General features: G+C 39.1%; 1 protein-coding gene across 9 annotated transcripts in view; it reads right to left on the bottom strand.

Annotated features, from left to right (window-relative positions):
- Window positions 1-2128: 2128 nt before the first annotated feature.
- The window catches only part of Lrrc9 (leucine rich repeat containing 9), an 87108-nt gene continuing 68555 nt past the window's right edge, over window positions 2129-20681 (bottom strand). For 5 of the 9 annotated variants that reach the window (XM_052739620.1, XM_052739616.1, XM_052739613.1 and 2 more), the window contains 4 exons: window positions 18300-18368; window positions 13139-13279; window positions 10546-10617; window positions 7534-9112 (listed from right to left, as the gene is read on the bottom strand). In XM_052739620.1, the coding sequence (XP_052595580.1) occupies window positions 8900-9112; window positions 10546-10617; window positions 13139-13279; window positions 18300-18368 (495 nt within the window). In that variant the 3' untranslated portion in view covers window positions 7534-8899. Of the gene's footprint in view, window positions 6951-7532; window positions 9113-10545; window positions 10618-13138; window positions 13280-18299; window positions 18369-20681 lie in introns of those variants that run through there. The other 4 variants (XM_052739619.1, XM_052739618.1, XM_052739617.1 and 1 more) reach the window with 3 other exon arrangements.

Below are 20681 nucleotides of genomic sequence, written 5' to 3' on the forward strand. Positions count from 1 at the left end.
GCTCTGCGCGCTGCATTTCGCTTGGGCATTCTCTTTTCTAAACCTATTTAAGCCCATTCTTTTCCGAAGACACTTGTTCATCTGCGATCTCAAATTGACTTCTCCCTATTCTCTGTGTCCTTAACTAAAAATGCACCATTAACGCTGATTGAGCTCTCGCAAAGCTCTCCATAAAGTGTGAAAGGCTGTGTGAGACTAGGCCACAGTGTTTGCAAATACCTGTCTGAGCCAAATTGAGAGGAAGAAATGAGAAATAATTGGAAACGTAAAAATGCTGTTGACATATATATATATATATATATATATATATATATATATATATATATATGTAACAGATTAGTCTTTTTTGGCTGTTCATAGAAAGAGACAGTTATAAAACATTTTGGAGGGAAGAGAGGGAGCCCCATGTTACACTTAAAGATGGAATAAAGAATAAAGCCAAGTCAGTAAAACGATCACGAGAGTTTATGGAAAAACCCTCATTTTACAGCAAGGGAGGTGTAAAGAGCACACAGGTCATGGATAATATCTATGTCCAACTTGATTTTTTTTTCAAATAAAGTATAGCCGTTGCAGTTATGATTTATACAATAGTAAGATTATTGTCTTTTTTCTTTTACAAACAATTGCTGGTAAGGAATATTTTTACACATTCAGAAACTAATTAGAATCATTCAAAATTCAAAAGTAGAGGAAAATTTAGAATTATGGGTTTACATTTACATTACTGTAAAATCATACATTTTAATACTTGTGAAAAGCACTCACCCTTGTTTACAGTCTTTGTTTGATAAAAATGTAGTTCACTTAAAAGTGTGCCAAGCTGTTTTATTCGGGTGCACTTTTCCCTCCGGACACACGGAAACACTGTCCTGATTATAGATGGACCAGAAAGGAAGTGTTTTAACGGCCAGCTCACTCTTTCCTGTAGCTCCCAGCCACAGTCGCAGTCTGCGATCGCTGGAACCGTGTGTGGAACAGGACAATGTAGAGACCCTGGGTTATGTTGACTCAAATGACCAGAGTTAAGGTGAAGCCCCCAAAAATATAGAAGGTAATTAATACTTTCAAATATATTTCTACATTTACCTGACTAGCTATTCTATTTTAGGTTACAAATTTTTGTATTATTTTTCTATTAAATCATTAATTATAAGAAAATGTCATTACAGAAATAAAATTTTAAGATAAAAGTACATAAGTTGAATCTGAGAGGTGTGGTTGATATATTGTGCACCCCAATAAACTTATCTGGGGGTCAGAGAACAGAACAGCCACTATATTAAACATAGAGGTTAGGGAGTGGTAGCACATTCCTTTAATCCTAGCATTCTGGAGGCAGAGATCCATTTGGATCTCTGTGAGTTCAAAGCCACACTGGAAATAGCCAAGCATGGTGACAGACGCCTTTAATCCCAGGGAGTGACGGCAGAAAGCAGAAAGGTATATAAGGCATGAAAACCAGGAACTAGAGCTTGGTTAAGCTTTTAGGCTTTTAGCAGCAGTTCAGCTGAGATCCATTCGGATGAGGACTCAGAGGCTTCCAGTTTGAGGAAACAAAATCAGCTGAGGAATTGGCGAGGTGAGGTTAGCTGTGGCTTGTTCTGCTTCTCTGATCCTTCAGAATTTACCCCAATATCTGCCTCCAGGTTTGTTTTTATTAATAAGACCTTTTAAGATTCGTGTTACAGAGAGGTACATTTTAAATAGTTTACAAAGTAAGTTAAATTAAAAATTTAAAGATTAATGATGTAATAGTATAATTAATATTTTTTATGAAATAAAAATGTGTAGAAGCAGATTATTTTGAGTAAGATAACTATGTGTACCTAGCTAGTCTAGTTTTAAAAAGCAGCTATGAACTTAAATAGCAATTTAGTATTGATTTTCTTAGAAATATTTTAATGAACGCCGGGCGGTGGTGGCGCATGCCTTTAATCCCAGCACTCGGGAGGCAGAGCCAGGCAGATCTCTGTGAGTTCGAGGCCAGCCTGGGCTACTAAGTGAGTTCCAGGAAAGGCGCAAAGCTACACAGAGAAACCCTGTCTCGAAAAAACCAAAAAAAAAAAAAAAAAAAAGAAATATTTTAATGATGAAAGAAAGTCTAGAAAGATGAACAAGAAAATAGTTAAGTGCTCCAAGGCTGTTTGGAATCTCTAGGGCTTTGGCAGAGGCAACTTTTTCTGATGAAAAATCAGTGTCTAGTCCATAAACAAACTGACTTAATTAGATCCACTTAATAACCAAAGGAATTTGACCATAGTTGCTGTTTCTATTCATAACTAAGAATAATTTATTTCCTTTTATGTCGTAACATTTCTCTGAAGCTGTAATTAAGATCTAATATTTTAAAACATTGACTGCTTCTTATAATGTATGATAGCTTATGGGTAGGAATATAATGCATGTTGCAAGTACAGGATTACTTTAAAGCTATAAACATATATGCACTGTACACCTGTTCAACAGGACATCATGCATATTTTAGACAAAAATATTTACAATCATAGTTAATTCAATAGAAGACTCTAGGGTTGTAAATTAGAGTGAGCGATAAGATCCTTACTGAACAATTATAATTACAGTTAATTGTCATTTGTAGATAGCAGAAGATTGACTTACCATCATCCACTTTCAGTTCAGCATCATAGGCTCCTGCTCTGTAATTAAAACGTGTTAATTTCTCACATTCCCGATTGCTTGTGGGATTGAAAATCAAGTCACAATGCATTTGATCGACTGCATGTAAAAATATGTCTATCAAGGTATTTACTGAGAACAAAGAAATAATACTTGCATTGTAGAAGTTATACTTTTTATTCAAGCCAAATATATCGAAGAATGAAATAGTTTATAGTCTTTATGTACATTAGCTATATAGAAAGCTTACACAAGCTGCTGGCTAAATAGCATGTAATTATTAATTGCTAATTCATGTGTATTTGAAAAAGCAATGGATTTGGAGTTGAAAAAAATCTAAGATTAGACATGTTATATATCATCCTTTTTGTATGCTACACATTCTTTAAAGAGATAGTACATGCCATGCCTATCTAGTAAGAGTATTAGAATAAGTCATTCAAAATGTGTGCCAGGAATAGAAGACATCTACAATCACTCCTATTAAAAACATCAGTTACATTCTCATAAAAACATCAGATATTTTGTTCGTTTCATTAAATAGGAACGGGATGGAGACAAATTATTGCCTATGAATAACATGTAGCTTCACCTACTCGATAGTCCCAGAGGAGCTGTGCATCACATCAGTGACATCTGCTATCATGGCAGAAAAATGTGGTGATATATTGTGTCCCCCAATATATTGTGCACTTAATAAACTTATCTGGAGTCAGATGACAGAAAAGCCACTAGATAGACATAGAGGCCAAAAAATGGTGGCACACATGCCTTTAATCCTAGCACTCCAAAGGCAGAGATCTGGATGGATCTGTGAGCTTAAAGCCACACTGGAAACAGCCAGGTATGGTGACACACGCCTTTAATCCCAGGAAGTGATGGCAGGAGGCAGAAAGATATATAAAGCATGAGGACCAGGAACTAGAGCTTGGTTAAGCTTTTAGGCTTTTGAGCAGCAGTTCAGCTGAGATCCATTTGGATGAGGACTCAGAGGTTTCCAGTCTGAGGAAACAGGATCAGCTGAGGAACTGGCAAGGTGAGATGGCTGTGGCTTGTTCTGCTTCTCTGATCTTTCAGCATTCACCCCAATACCTGGCTTCAGGTTTGATTTTATTAATAAGACCTTTTAAGATTCGCGCTACAGAAAAAAAAATATGATCTGCTGTGCCAAATCATGTTCAGAATCACCCCCTTATTGTTTTCATATAAAAATCACCATAATTTACATGAAAAGCTACTGAAGGCTAGCTATGTGTTCACTGTATTCTGTACAGTGCCTGGCAATGCCTAAACTCATGTTTATTATTATTCTTTGTGTCACTATTAAGTTATGTATTAAAATTTTTTATGTTCAATAAGAAATTCAGATGTAGTTAAAATAATATTTATAAGATATCCCTGAATTAAAAAAATGAACATAAAAATAAAACACAACATTTATGAAAAATCCATAGGAGAAAAAAAATCCCAGAATGTTAAATAGATGTGGTAAAAGTTATTCTTTTCTGCTTTATATTTTTCTGTTCCTAAACACTTTTCCCCAGTGAAAACCTATTACACGTATTTTTCCTAGTATTTTAAAAAGACACATTTTATTTTAAAAGTTTGATATTCATTTCTAATCATAAAAGGAAACAGAGTATGGAGTCCTAATTTTATGATGGGTGCACACACTGTCAGACATTGCAATGTTGGAACTGCAGTGCAACCCAGACACCTTCTGGACATCTTCAGAACTGCACAGTTATTCTCTGAACAAAGGCCTGAATGCAATAACTATTTAAAAACCACAGGTCAAGAAGTGCAAAATCAATCTGTAATTAGGTTTAAAATTTAACGTATTACATGATTAATTTACAAAAACCAGTATTTAAAGGATTAAAAAGTTTTTGCATGCATATTGGAATGATAGTTTCCAAAATACCTTTGGAACTATTTCCAGGTAGATTATAGGGTATGCACAGTCGGATGAAGACGCCTTATGTTTATACAAGTAACATTGCAGTACTATGAAATTATATGCAATGTAGAGTCAATACTTTGAACATAGGGTACTTTCTGAATTGTGCAGCCTATTTATATCAAAATATGACTGGCAACTTATTCACCATTTTTTCTGAGACAGGGTCTCTTGTAGCTCAGGTGGGCATCAACCTCACTATATAACCAAGGATGACCTTGAATGTCTCATCTTTCTGCCTCACTCCCCTGATAATTGTTTGCCACCATGCCTAGTTGATGCTGGGATGCGGATTGAACCCAGGGCTTTGTGCATGCTAGGCTAGGCAAGCACTCCAGCACCTGAGTCACATCCCCAGTTCATTAGTCATCAATTTAAAAAACTTTATTTAACAACCAAAGTCAAACCCTTATTTGATTGTTTTGTGCTATTTTAGACAATATAAAAATTTAGCAAAATTTCAGATGAAATGTAATTATTAAAGGTCAAAACTTAGTTTTGAATGTGTATTCTTTTAGCCTGAAACTGCTTGTAAAATCATATCACTACAGACGCAATCGCTTGAATAGGAATTAAGACTCAACTGTAACTCTGAGTGCCCATAGCTGGCTACATTTAGGAGCTAGCAAAGATGCCCACTTTTTACACTGATCTCTAACCGGGTTTGACGGCTCTCCTGGCTTAAGGGTCTTTCTTTTCTCCCCTTGCAAAGCATAGCACTAAAGAGTGGCAAAACTCACCTTGCTTTAGCAATGGTTATGTTTGCTTTGCTGGCTCCTGGTCTCAGAGTTACAGCAATCTTATTTCCTATACAAACGGTTGTGTTTGTAGTGGTGTGATTGTACAAGCAGTCTCAGGCTGAAAAAGACCTGTTCAAACTGAGTTTTGACCTTTAATAATTAATCAAAATTCCAATAAAATGGAGTTTCATGTAATTCTAATTGAGCAGCGATTCAATAGTGAAAGTCTTCATAGGACAGACCACAATGAGATTTCAGAACTAACTGCTTCTAACGCTGGAAGCAAACATTTGGATTTCTAGAATTTGTTTCCTGTCCTATCACTTTTATCTTCTGAGATGGTTGTGTACTATAATAAGTAGCTCATGACTGTTACAGAAATTGGGGGCAAGTACCTAAAATACCCATGAAGTTTAAGACCAATAGCATTAAATCAGATTAAGCAAGGGCAGCATCTTCATATGGAACTGAAGTACCTCAGCTATACCAGTAACCTAAGTGTTTTTACTGACTGCCGTCTTCCAGCTTTTTCGTGACAGCTAATATAAATGTTTGCTGGTTCATGCTCATTTATATTTAGGTAGTTACACCCAGGAATTCTTTAAGGAACAAGGTAGGTATCAAATCACATAATGGCCGCTTACCAACTTAATGGTTCAGATAACTGGAGGTAACTTTGAGGTCAGTGCATTGTATATACATCCAGTTCCCAAAAGACAATGTGAAGGATAGAACCTCATTTTGACTGTTTAGAAATTATAACAGCCTGGAGATTCACCCAGACAACTGACTGCAGCCTGGGAGTGAGTTCAGCAAGCTGGAGCTGTAGGGGTGGAGCTGTGAAGAGGCTGGAGGACGATGGGCAGTTCTTGGAAATTCAGGCAGGGAGGTGTTGCACAGTGGAGCCCACTCCAAGTGAGCACAAAGGGGGGGGGACGTTCTTATAATAGAGTTGGACTGGGGGGTGGGTCAACACTGGAGACAAGGCGAGAGGGAATTTTAAAGAAAGCTTGGAATATTTACAAAATTCTCTGCCTTCACAATTTCTGAGTGTCAAATTTATTTGCTGTTGAAAATACACGTGAGCGGCATTCCACACTCCTGGAGTGCGGTGAGTCGAGAGAGCACACAACAGTGGCTGCTCTGGAGTTATTTCGATGTGTTCTCACTAGTGACTACTTCCTATGTTTGGAACATTGTTCAATCTTAATTGTCATTTTAAACCTTTGAATTGTTATACAAAACTATGAGGTTTTGACAAAGGTTTCATGTATGTGCGAAGGAGGTCCTATGTTAAGAGTTTTTTTTTTTTTTTTTTTTTTCCCAGCAAGCAAAGTAAGCTATAACATATATGGCAACAGCCACTATTTTTATACATGGTTAGCAAGTTTGGAGAGTTTTCACACAGAGAAGAATGCTAGCAACACACAGATAGCTTTACCCTCCTCCGTCTTGATGGATCTGGTACATTTGTGCAGTTGGAGATGTAATGTTCTGATGTGATAAAAGAGGAGAGAGATTATTCCTCTGAGTTGCCACAAAGCTGTTTCTATATGGAAGCTCCAAAGATTATTTTTCAGAATGCGTCTGTTCTTGTTTTGTTTGTTTTTCTGAAATCAGGAATTCAGATAGTTAGGTTATAAAATAGTAAGGAGCATTAAGCAGTAAGTTAGGTCGCCCTTAAGCTCAATACATGCTATATGGGTTTTATAATATGGATTCCAAATTTCAAATAAAAATATAAAATTGGATTGGGAATGGAGACAAAGCAAGGCAGGAGGATGGAGAGATTACGAGCTAGTTTGTACTGCATAGCAAGAACTGCTTCAAAAACACACACGAGCCAGGAGTGGTGGCTCTCGCCTTTAATCCCAGCACTTGGGAGGCAGAAGCAGGTGGATCTCTATGAGTTTGAGACCAGCCTGGTCTACAGAGTTCCAGGATAATCAGAGGTATGTAAAGAGACATTGTTTCAAAAACCAAACAAACATCCCCCCAAAGAAAAACAAAAAAACCTTCTAAGAATGTCATAATTACTAATACTCAGTGTAGCTTACATTTTTGCAAACTAGTTGATTTGATTTTTTTTTTTTTTTTTGTTTGTTTTTTGTTTTTTGAGACAGGGTTTCTCTGTGTAGCTTTGCGCCTTTCCTGGAACTCACTCTGTAGCCCAGGCTGGCCTCGAACTCACAGAGATCTGCCTGGCTCTGCCTTCCCAGTGCTGGGATTAAAGGCATGTGCCACCATTGCCCGACTCAATTTGATTTTTTAAATTCAAAGAATGTAGATATTCAGAACTGTGTGCTGTAGTAGGAAGTATACACAGAACTCAGCCATGCTTTTCAAACTAAGAATTTGAGCAGTATAATTGGAAAATTGCAGAGTAAGGATTTTTCCAGAAAATCCTAAAGAACTGCTGCATGACAAAGCTTGAAGAACAAAGACGGAGTCAGGACTGAACTCATTCAGAAGATAAATCAGCACCCCTAAAGACGACATTATACGCTCAAAGAGACTGAGAACAATTTGACAGGTCCAACTGTGTGTAAGCAGAATCTTTGAACAAAAACATAATGAGCCTCATTATGACTAAAATGCTACTGTCACAAAGATGTAGAAATATGAAAACTAAGATAAATACCACAATGATAAATTATGCTGAGTCTCTCTATTGCATTTATTTGTGAGTGTGTGTGTGTAGGTAGAGGTGTGGGTGGTGCATTCGACAATGAGCGGGTGGTGTTCAGAGGACAACGTTCAGGAGTGGTTTTCTTGCTCCATCATGTGGGTTCTGGTCCTTGGGGTTGGTTTTACCCATTGAGCCAGCTCACCTGGTTTTCTTAAACAAGCTCTTCTTTAAATGTTACAGCCATGTACGGAAATATCCTGCTCTTAGTAGGCTCCTAGATAATTTTGTCATTATTGCGAACAAAGGGGGAACTTAGAAGGAATGTGAGAGATTCTCTCTCAAGCGGGGACACTATCCCCAGCTGTTCAAAAACAGAGCGAGTGAGGATCTGCAGTTAGGGAACAGGCTTCTTCTAAACCCTAACTAAAACGAATATACTAAAATATTTTCCATGTCCTGTTCTTTTACTATAGTCCATCCCTTAAAGCCCTGGTTCTCAAACTCTTCCCTCTTGCTAGCTTCTTGAGTTCCTGATACTCCCGAGGAAAATGTGCTCTCTTTGGAAGACACTCTGTGTCTCTTTGAAAGACACTCCGTGACTACAAGATTCTGTTATGTTTTAAATTCTCTGATTTCTGCTTTCAGCAGAATTCTCTGCTGGACTGGTGTTGGTGGTTGTTCACTTTGACATGCATAAAATGTAGAATCGTGGGAAGAAGTCAGGGGATTCTTGTCCACACGGTGAGAGTAGATCAGTCTCAACTCTTCAACGTAGAAAGAAAAAATAGCATGGTATTTGAAATCGGCATGACCGACCACAGACAACCTGGCGACATGTGTACTACTAAGAACGCAAATGAAACCATGCAATTTTAAGTTACATCAGAAGCCAAATGAGATTGCCGTTTCAAATGTTTTTTTAAAGTTTTTTTATTGTTGTTGCTGCTGTTGTTGTTTGTTTGTTTTTACATTCTCTCTGAAACTCTTTGTAAAAATACCTTCAACTTCAGGAGTTAAGGTGAAGTCAGGTCCCAAGAAATGGCTAAATCCAGCAGGCAGAATAACGTTGGTTATTTTAATGGGAGAGGCTTTAACGTGGCAGAGGGATCCACCGTCTGTAGGAGAGCTGGTAACGGGCACGAGCTACATAATAAAATAAAACAGTGAAGAGCATCTTCCCGCTGAAGCAGAGATAAATAGGCGTCCTTATCACAAGACCTACTACACAATCAACCTAAAAACTTTTACGTGCTTGCCTCAGCTCGGGATTGGTACCTCTGTAAACAGGGATGGGGTAGAGCCCTGCAGGCACGGGGCTGACATCCCTCAGATGTTATATATGGTCTGCTTTCCTACTTCCAAAGCTCTTAGCAGGTACGAGCAAAGCTGTGAACACGAGAACGTGCTTCCTTTGTAACGGTTCTTTTTCTTTCTTCAAATATGTATTTTTTCCTTTGTGTGTATGAGTGTCTCGCTTGCTTGCATGTACATATGTGTACCACACGCATGCTGGTGCCAGCAGAGGTCAAAAGAAAGTGGTGAACCCTTTGGAACTATAGACAGGTATAAGCCACCATGTGGGTGCTGGGAATGGAACTGCTTTCTGCAGAAATGTATGGCTGCTCTATTTCCTCAGGGCTGTGAGCTTGTTTAAAGAGATGAAGTCTGAACATATGGTTTGATTTATTTAGAGATACAGGCCTTTGCTATTTGTGGGGAGTAACCAACTTGACTTCAGCAAGCACTACCCAGAGTGCAGCTTTGAGTGGGCACCTAGGCCCTTTAACTAATGCCATGCAGTCCTCAGTGGCCCGACAGCTCATTCCTGGGAGTCCCTTTCTGTCACTAACTTGGCATGCTGTCAACTTTTCTATTAAAGCCAAACCCCTAAAATGCTGAGGTGTAAGTGTCTAGACCATACTTCTTCGCCCTTTTGCTGTTAAAAAGAAACAGCCACAACCAAAATAAGGAAATTTGAACTGAGAAACTTGAAATATTTTCTATTCTTGTTTATTCTAAATAGCTAAAAGAAATAATAGTTCAGTTTTGTTCTAGCCATGAAAGTAAGAATCATTATTGAATTTTAAAATACATTTTTGTAAGACAAATATTTTAAATACTTCATTTATTTTGCTGGGTATAGATGGATCAAAAATAATTTTAAATAAGATGTTTGCTTATGTAACAAAAGTAGATAGTTAATTTACTTTTTATGGCACTATTCAAAAGGCAAGAATAATTATGTTGAATAAATCATTATAATGTTAGAGTAATGGAAAATAGAAATTCATGAGAGAAAATACACAAACACTAATGAAATGTAATGCTGAAGGTTGAGTCTATATATTTTTGATAAACTAAGCCAATTTCAAAATTATATATTAAGAAAAGGGCATCTTATTATAAGTGATGATTTGCTTTAAAATTTAGCAATATGACTTTAAAATAGAGCTTACACATTTTGACTAAACAATAGTTCTTCCACGTGTCCCTGTGGAACCTCACATTGCAGTGTGGTAGGGACATCTTCCCCACAGATGTCACTAGCCTCATCTCTAAGTCTAAGAAGACCTTACCTTACATGGCAAAGGAGCTTGCAGGTGTGACTGAGGTAAGGACTTGGAAGTGGGGAGATTACTCTGGATTATCTAAAAAGAGGGAGACAGAGGGTCAGGGTGTGAGAAAGAGCTGTGAGGATGGAAGCAGAGGGGGAGGGAGGCTACTGCTGGCTGAGGACAAGGAGCCATGGTCAGCTAGAAGCTGGGAAGAATGCGGACTGAGTTCCTTTCCACAGCTTCCAGCAGGAACACAGCTCAGCCCATGCTTCCGTCTAAGACCCCATCTCAGATTTCTGACTTTCAGGGCTGTGAGTCAGTCACCACGTGCTACGTGAAGCAGTGAATTTGTGGTGATTTGAGGCAAGAACAATAGAAAACTATTTCACGGGGCATGTGTTTTTTCAATAGGTGGCTTGAAGATCAAGAAAGAGGGCTTAACCACTGAACTAAATTTCACCTGATCTGTTCTCTTTTGAAAGAGTGGAGCCCACAGCAGGAATTATATTATATTAGACAGTACTACTAGCTACACTGGTTGTTAGAATGCAAAGTTAGGACTTCAAGTTTTTTTAACCTATAGATCAATCTCTTTTTTTAAAACTATTTTTTATTAACACTGAACCATTATGAGCCTCAAGGTCCCTATATGTCTAACTCTAACTTGTTCTAGAAATGCCTTTATCAAAATATGTCAAGATTAATTTTTAAAAATTGGAGTTAAAAAGTCAAGGAATCAATAAAAATTGCAAGTAGAAGTAAAATTATTTCTGAGTGGTAGGACACTTGCCTAGCATGACCTGTTTGTCCCTCAGCACCACAAAAAAAGAAAAAAATACCAATATAATTCATATTTATCTCTTAACAAAATTTCAAATGTGCATATTTTTGATGAAGAAACCTCTGCCTCTTTGGAGGCAAGCTCTCAGGTAGCCCATGCCAAGGATGACTTTGAACTTCTGATCTTCCTGTCTCCCAAGGGCTGTGGCCATAAGTGTGCCCCACCATGCCTGGTGAAGGTCATCTTCTAAGTGAGGGTCTATGACTGACATTTTGCCTAGCTGTCCTTTAAGATTTTGCCTATAGTTTCTTCTGCTGGCTTCTTTAAGACAGCACAAATTTAAAGACATGGAGAAAATTTGGAGACAATAAGTTCTCTAGATTTAAAAATTAGTATTCTTACACAGTTTCTCTAAATTTGTATCTTTTCTCCTGCATTTTATAGCTTTTTAAAATCCCATGCCCATTTTGACTGCGTGTGTGTGTGTGTGTGTGTGTGTGTGTGTGTGTGTGTGTGTGTGTATGGGCGTGCAATTATTCTTTATCCAGACTTTCCAAAGTACTGAATTTGGTTTTCATATGAACATAGAAATCATAATTTAAGTTTGAACTTGTGTTTCATCTGTTGACTTAATACAAACCACACAGCAGGTTTTTGAAGAAACAAAGCCATCTCTCTAGGAGTGTGTGACTACTGCTGACGGGAGAAGTAAAGTGAGGAGAGTTGAGTAGGATCAGAAGGGCCTGAGGAGAACCTGTCCATCAGCACATATTCAACCCGGAGCTGAGCGAGAGCCCAGTTGGAGGGCATCTGTCTGGAACAACCTCACCTGTTCCTCCTTCAAGATCCTGCTCTCTCTCTCTCTCTCTCTCTCTCTCTCTCTCTCTCTCTCTCTCTCTCTCTCTCTCTCTCTTTCTCTCTCTCTTTCTCTCTCTCCTCTCTCTCTCTCCCTCTCTCTCCCTCTCCCTCTCTCTCTGGCTCGACAGGATTTCTCTGATACCCTGGCTGTCCTGGAACTCACTCCTTAGACCAGGCTGGCCGTGAACTCAGAAATCCTCTTGCCTCTGCCTCCCAAGTGAAGATCCTGTTCTTAATGAAACCTTGGATCCTTGACTCCAATGTCCTTGGATTTTTGCTTCTAGTTACATTAAAGGTTCAATTATACCCCCTTCCCCGCCTGCTCCAGGTCTTTGTAACATCTCTTTGATCGCCTTACAAGTTTCAACTGGTTCCCCTCCCTCCTCCATTTCTTCTTCAAGCTTTGCAAAGGTTCAACTCTGATAATTCTACGTGTCTGTTAAGAAGCATCATCCTTCTGTGTTAAATTTGGTCTTTAGAGGATGATCATGAGCAAACAGAAGTGGCTATTGATTAAATTCCTAAAGAGCCTGTTTTCATTGTTTCTTCATTCTATAATTTTGTTTCTGTCATTTTAGGGCTCGTGGGTAAAGAGCCCAGCACTCTTACAAATCTGTAAGAATAGCAGCGCACATCTCTAGTAGGTGAACTACACAGTCCAGAAAGTTGAGATCAAAATGCCCCTTCTTCCTCTCTGCCTAAAGTGAAGCAATTTTATGGTTAGTTCTATAAAAATGGCATGTCCCAGTTTCTTACCTTCTAGTATCATCTGAGCACTGAACAAACAAATATTAAATAATCTGTCTTATGTTAATGCATTATTAGGAAAAAGAGCTGTCTTTGATAGTAGTCACTAAGTAAATACTACAGTTTACAAAACCTCATATGCCTAAACATTTAAGTCAAAATGTACATGGTATCATGTTCATTTACAATAATCTACAATAAACAGAAAAGTGTAAATAGCATAGTTACCAAATTTTTCTTTGCTTGTAGTTCAGAGAAATGAAACTCAGCCTTCGCCCTATCATCTGCATTTATAGGGATTCCATCCAACATCTGTAAATTAGGCAGGCGGAATATGACCACATGGCGGTGTACCATTTTTCTACAAATCTAAAGAAAGGTAAAATAATAGTTTATTCCCCAAATCCCTTTCATTAAAAAATTAACCTTCAAAAGAAGGCAGTTCGGGAAAGGACACAAAGACGACGATAACAGCTGCTTTACAATCTTAGGCCGGGTGGCGGCGGCGGCGGCGGCGGCGCGCGCCTTCAATCTCAGCACTTGGGAGGCAGAGGCTGACCCATCTCTGATTCTGAGGCCAGCCTGGTCTACATAGTGAGTTCCAGGACAATCAGGGCTTCACAGAGAAACCCTGTCTTAAAAAAAAAAATCAAAACCAAACCAACCAAACAAACAATATTAGATGCTACAGGTAGAAACTTTTTCCTGGAAGGTTTCTCAATCCTCTGTGACGTCCAGTGAAAATAGAAAATATTTTTAAACTAAGGCTCCTCTTAAGAGGTTTAGTCTCAGCCGGGCGGTGGTGGCGCACGCCTTTAATCCCAGCACTCGGGAGGCAGAGCCAGGCGGATCTCTGTGAGTTCGAGGCCAGCCTGGTCTCCAAAGCGAGTTCCAGGAAAGGCGCAAAGCTACACAGAGAAACCCTGTCTCGAAAAACCAAAAAAAAAAAAAAAAAAAAAAAAAAAGAGGAAGAGGTTTAGTCTCTTTCCTCTGCTTCTTCCTCCTTTTCTTCCCCGTCCCCTTGTCTTTCATCACCCCCTCCATGGATCCTGGGCTGGTTTGAACCAACAGTCCTCTGGCCTCAGCCTCGGGTGCTGGAATCACGGGTGTGTGCCCCCAGAATCACAGGTGTGTGCCCCCACACTCAGACTGCCATCCCTCTTAAGGCTGTAGCATTGCCCATTAGCTAGAGAGAATCTCAGCTTGTGGGTAGAACTCTATGAAAGTTCACTTATAAAGAATTAGCTTATGTGAGGTTTTCCAAAAGGCCCTATTCCAGTTAATTCAACATCTTCTGTTCAGTATGATTGGTCTTTTCAAAGCGTTAACCTGCTTTAAAAATATTGCATATATGCAAAAAAGGTAGGTGGAAAGACTTCAGTAGAGTGGTCTGTTGGTGTTAGAAGGCTCTGCTGGCCAGGATGGCGCTTGCTTGGGGTTTGGGACCCGGACCTGGGAACGTGCTTATTATTCCTTGGATGATAACGGTAGGTGACTATGTCTTGATAATTACTAAAAATAGTAGGATTTATACTCAACCTCTTTCCCATCTGGAATTTGGAATTGCAGTTCTTGATTGAGAAAGGGTGCCCATGTAATCAGTTATTGGAATGCTGAGTCTCTAAGGGGCTCCCTTGAATAAAAACATAACACATAAGAGATGCCATCTTTGTGGCTGAGTGAAGAGTGTGCTCTGTGTCCCCTGCCATGGGACAGAAAGCACAAGGAAGAACACATACAGAAACTTCCAGACTCGACCTTTCTCTTCCGCATAGCCTGTGGTTGCGCATCCTCACTATGCCATTATAACCAATCTTGATTGTGCATCCTTACTATGCCATTACTACTGATCTTAGTCACAAGGAAAACATGATGCTGATTGAGTCTCTCTAGAAAATCTCTGAAATGGTGGTGATCTTGGGAACCCCTAATACAGAAAGGGTACAGCACTGTCTGTAATAGCCAAGAACAACAAACTCTTGGAGACAGATGACTAAGCTCGGCCTGGTGGCTCATGCCTATCATCGAAGCACTCTGGAGGTTAAAGCAGGAAGATTGCCATGAGTTAGAGGCCAGCTTGGTTTCTATAGTAAGTTCCAGAGCAAGCTAAAATAAAATAAAATAAAAAACAGAAATGAAAATGAACAAACTGCTTGAAATGAATGTGGTAGGGGCATGCTCAGTGATGGAGAAAGACCTCCAACACATATAACAGCCAAACTAACCACTGACCACATTCTAGGTTACAAAGCCATTTTCTTAAATACCAAAGAATATAGAGCCTGCTTCCTCTGACTGAAATACTCCAAAACTGGAGGAAAATGATGAAGATACAACTAGGAACTAGAAAAAATAGATTTAAAATGAATAGAAACATATGCACAGCCCTCAATAATTTACACGTGAAAATGAAGTCTTTTGAAGAGTAGAAGATTTTGAGATATGAAGATTAGTAAAAGCAACATATATAAAAACTTTCAGGACATTGTTAGAGCAGCACTGTGTAACCTACAACTTACTGATTAGAAATATATTGAAAATTAATATTAAGTTAAAATGATTAAGAATGAGAAATATGAAAAGTAAAACTTTCTTTGAAAATTTTCAAGGAACAAAAAGAACATGAGAAAGAATAGATGTTGGTGAAACAGAAAGCAAACAACGCCCTTGATAAGGAAAACTACGGTGTTCTAAAGAAGCAAACAAGGCCCCGGCAAGATTTATCAAGAGTAAAACACAAAAGCAAAAACTGACAACCTTACGTATAGAGGGGTGACAAAATCGGTACAGTGGAGAATTAAAAGGACATCACGAGCTTACTGTGACAGCAATACATTAAGAGTCTAAAGAACAATATCTAGAAAAATTTAACTTCCCAATGTGAGCTTCTGAGGAAGTAGAAAATATGATGGGATTTATACTCGTGGAGGAATTTGAGTAAGCAAGTTAAAGTCTGGCTTATAAAACAACTGGAGTCAAGCTGTTTTAAAGATAAGGTCCAGTTACTTTTCAAGGACCATATGGGTCTTTAAACTATCCATAGACTAGGAATAGAAGGAATGTTTCCAAATAAATGTTATAAAGCAAAAGACATTATGCCAGATTTAAAAGTATGGTATAAAAAGACAGAATCATAGCTTTTACTGCATAGATGCAGATATGCAACATCAAATACTATCAGATTGAATCCAGTAAGATATAAAATAAATTATATTCACACCAAGAATTTAAGGGTAGTGTACTCTATTAAGTCTATTAATGCAATTTTTTTGGGGGGGGTTTGAGACAGGGTTTCTCTGTGTAGCTTTGCGCCTTTCCTGGAACTCACTCTGTAGCCCAGGCTGGCCTCGAACTCACAGAGATCCACCTGCCTCTGCCTCCCGAGTGCTGGGATTAAAGGCGTGCGCCACCACTGCCTGGTTGCAATTAACTCTTAATGGTTGGAGTGCCTAAGAAAAATCCTCAGGCCAAAGCTGCTGTAGTTATTATTCAATTTCTGGCATAATACAATGTTTCAAATTTTATATCTTTGTAGAATTTATTTGTATGTCTAATCCTGGCATTCTTTTGCTCCTTGGTCTTAAGACACCACAGTGGCTCTGCATGAGCTAACTTTTCTAACAAAGAAATGTTCTGACACCTCATTCTTTTATCATCTTTCCACACCATTCTTTGTCCATCAGTAAAAGTCCCTGTGTAGGGCAGAGGTAACTTCAGTTAACCTAACTTTGTTGCTGTATAAGCCATGTAATTGCCTTAGCATATAGTAGGAGAGTCTTGTAATCTGATCTGCGGCTAACTCTGCTAGCCCACCAAATCTTGTTGACCTTATAGGTTTACTTTGTTTTGATTATCTTGTTCCTGAGTAAGAACAGGGACAGATGTTTCAAGAATATCTCTTAGCCTTATAAAGAGACCTCTGGCTTCTTTATGTGTGTCACAACATCAAGGCCTAAGGAAGACCTTCAAGTAGATAAGGATATCTCCCTAAAAGCTGGAGGGGCAGTATACTCAGGACTTCCCTGGGGAAAAGCAGAAGCAGTACTCCTGGGAGAAGGCATAAATGATTCTTAAGAGATTTCCCATCCCCCAATATCCCCAATTGCACAAATATTAAAAGTCCCCCAAGTATGCAACACATGGAGATGAAAACCGAAAGCGACATGTCAGCCATCATGTGGCTCAGCTCTGCTGGATCTTTGTCAAGCAGCTGCGCTGGCTTTATGACTTTTACCATTCCCACCAGATAGGGCTGTGCCAAGCCCTCTCCTCCCACACAGAGAGGTTTCCACCAGGGCTTTCCTGGTCCTTTGCAATCAGACTACATACTTCTGTAAATCTATTAGCATGCCTATTCGGTATTTTCAAGACAGGCATCCAGCCTGACCTGATCACTGCCATCTTGTGTCACGACCCCTGCAAGAGTTCCCAAGCAGTCGTGACCCATTTCCCCACAAAGTTTCCCAGCACTATAAATAAAAAAAAAAAAAAGAAAAGAAAAGAAAAAGAAAAAGAAAACCCAAACAAAACATTAGAGCATTGTGCGAAGCTTTCTGACTAGGTCTGGAAGCCACCACCAACAGGAATAAATTTGACCTCTTTGATCCCAGCTTGAAATGAACTATTCTGGCATGGACAGAAGACCCCTTGTCCTAACCATCATATAACCCTCCCTCTCTGACTCACCGTCCTGCTGCCCTTGACGGCCTTCTGTGAAACCCTGGACCTATCTGCCCTGTGGTCTTTTCAGTCTTATGCCTTCAGTTGTCTTCTTTTTTTGTTGGATTTTTGGCACACCACACATCGGGCCATCGCTCTGTTGCCATGTTTCCCAGTTCGCTTAGAAGTTAAATGGGCATGGATGCTATTTATTGGATCCCTTCAAAGACTCCAATGAGAAAAGCAACTAATGTCTCCCAAATTAACTTAAAGCAAGTGCAATTTGAATTAGAACATCAACAAACTTTTCCCTTAACTTAATTTGCTTCCTAAAATTCACAGGAAAGTGAAAGGGTCAAGAATAGTGAAAACAGTGAAGAAATTGAAGGATCTAATTAGAAAGAAGAGATGGAAGAGGAGATAAGAAAAATCACTCTCCAAGAATTTAGACAATACAAAATGTTAGTAACTAACACAGCATAATATTATGGGCACAGCAACAGGCAGGTGAGCCAAAGGATGCTGCAGTGCAGAATGGGACGCACACATGCTTACATTTGACAGTAATGGCTGGCAGTGCAGTCATGTGGAGACAAGACTAAGCCCCACACTGTGCTGCGTTAACTAGCTATGTACGTAGAAATAGAAAAAGCAAATCACTTTCTCATATCTTCTAAAAATTTACATATGATAATCGGGAAATTACTAGGTTTTAAAGGTAAATACTCACTGGATTGCCATAGACAGTAAGCTCTCTGAGAGAAGGGATGACATCAAGTTTTTCCAGTTCTGTGATTTCCTGTGTAAAAGGTAAGGAATTATCATTTGGTTGGCTTACATCTCCTAACGTAAACCTCTCTGAAGTAGTTTTGTGCAAATTTTAGATTTCAAGTAGCTCCAACTGGATCCTCTGAGTGAACCCAAGTGAAGACTGTAGTCTCTCAATACATGACTTGCAAAGACAGCACTGTGACGTGGAAAATGAGCCACACAGCAGTACTTGCAAGAGAACAGCAAACTTTCCAGAAGAGTCATAAGCCACCCTAGGGCTTAGATAACGACCTTAATAATAGAAGAATGTGTGATACTGGCTATACTCTGACACACTAGCTGTGAAAGACAGAACAGATTGCAACTGTTTCTCTGGTTAAATGTTTTGCCCTCCACAATGCATAGGACTATTTATTAGTATCCACTTAACATCACTGTAAATTTCTAATAGTGTAGCTTTGGCAAAATTTTAAAAGTTAGTTATTTTTATTTAATATGTATGTATTTTGCCTTCATTGTATGCTCAGGTAAGTTTAAAAGTAGTGGAGAATCTGGATGTCAGACAGAGGAATCACCTAGCTATGGGGATCGAATGGGACTGTGAAGCTGAAATTTTTGTTTGTGGTGCAATGATTCTTAGACCCAACACAACAGGCCACACTTTTCTCAGTCTACATTATTGGACATATTGGGGATGTAAGTCAAGAGCTCCACACCATAGCCTATAGGTCAATGAGAGACCACATCTACCTCTTATCTGAAGTACTCATGCTTTGTTAATTTTTAAAAGGTTTTTCTCTTGTCCTATCATTCTTGGCTAACCCAGACAGTGTATTCTGACTGCTCACTTGTAGAATTAATTCTTGTATCAGGTTGCCCAAATTGGTATGAATGCAGAGACAAAGTCTCTCCTCAAAAGAAAATCTGAATGGACAGCCAAGGTTTTGAAAGAACATGGTTTCAGAAGAATTCAACTAGGTTTCCAATTCGCTCTTACTCCCAAGCCTTTATTTTCTCCTCCAGTTAACTGTGTATGGTAACACGAAGGTACAATAACACCAACCATCAGCGTAAGCTCAGTGGTAAAACAACCCATCTAAACTCACTAATGAATACCATAAGAGTAAAAATCAAAGGCTAAAATTATCCAACAACCGCTAAAGCTCAGTCATTCCTTCAGTGATGCGTGAATAGTCTCCAGTGATTTGTCACGGGTTACCATATAGTTGTATTACATTTGACAGGAAACCCCACTAAGCATGATTCTGTTCAAGTTGCTGAGGAGGGTGCTACCATACCAAGCTCATCTACCATCTCCTCCATCCCTTGTGGGGAGCAGGGTGTCAACAGGTGAGCAGGGACATCCTGAGGAGAAGCTGGTCACCTGGGCTAAGCTCCTTTAAGCATACTGTTGACTGAGTGTCCCGGCAAACAGAGCAATGGCCTTTTCCAGGAAGCTTCTTACCTGTGGCATTCTCTTAACAGATCTCTCTGGATGAAGATTGCTTATAGTTAACTAACCTGGAATCTACGGAATTACAGGCCATGGCCTCTAATACGATGCTTAAGTATAAATGGAAATATTTCAGGAAACACTCCCCTATTCTGAGACCACTGCACAAAATCTGAGCTAGATAGCCTGTGTGGTGTGGGAAGAAGGAAACCAATCAAATGTCCAAGGTGTCAAGTATTAATGAATTAACTGATAAGCAAAGCTCATGGAGGGTTTGTTTATTTTTGCCAGGCTTTTAAAGCCAAGGCTTTGGGCATGCTGCACACACGCTCTACCACAGAACTGCTCCCCTAGCTCTAAGTCTCTTTGGTAAGCTCACTTACTGTTGCCAGAATATTTCCATAGAATATCAATTTTTCCAACTTTTTTTAAAAATGTTTTTAAGGATTTATTTATTTATTATGTATACAATGTTCTGCCTGCATGTATGCCTGCAGGCCAGAAGAGGGCGCCAGATCTCATTACAGATGGTTGTGAGCCACCATGTGGTTGCTGGGAATTGAACTCAGGACCTCTGGAAGTCTGGAAGAACAGCCAGTGCTTTTAACCGCTGAGCCATCTCTCCAGCCCAATTTTCCAACTTTTATTTCTCCTAAATAAAGTGCTGGAAAGCTCACTGCCACTTTGGACAGGCTTTCCTCAGACTGGTGTTTGAATCTGGATAACTCAGGTACATACATGCTATTTTTCTCAGTATGTGTGTTTCTTACTTGCTAAGTTAAAAGACACATCACATCACTCATGATTTTCTTCTAATCTTGGAAAGAAATTTCGTATTATCCTTGAAAAGTCTTAATGAACTGTAGCAAATAGAGCCGCAGACAAATA

Source organism: Peromyscus californicus, unplaced genomic scaffold (assembly GCF_007827085.1).
Source record: "Peromyscus californicus insignis strain IS unplaced genomic scaffold, ASM782708v3 Scaffold_15__1_contigs__length_86483966, whole genome shotgun sequence".
Lineage (NCBI taxonomy): Eukaryota > Metazoa > Chordata > Mammalia > Rodentia > Cricetidae > Peromyscus > Peromyscus californicus.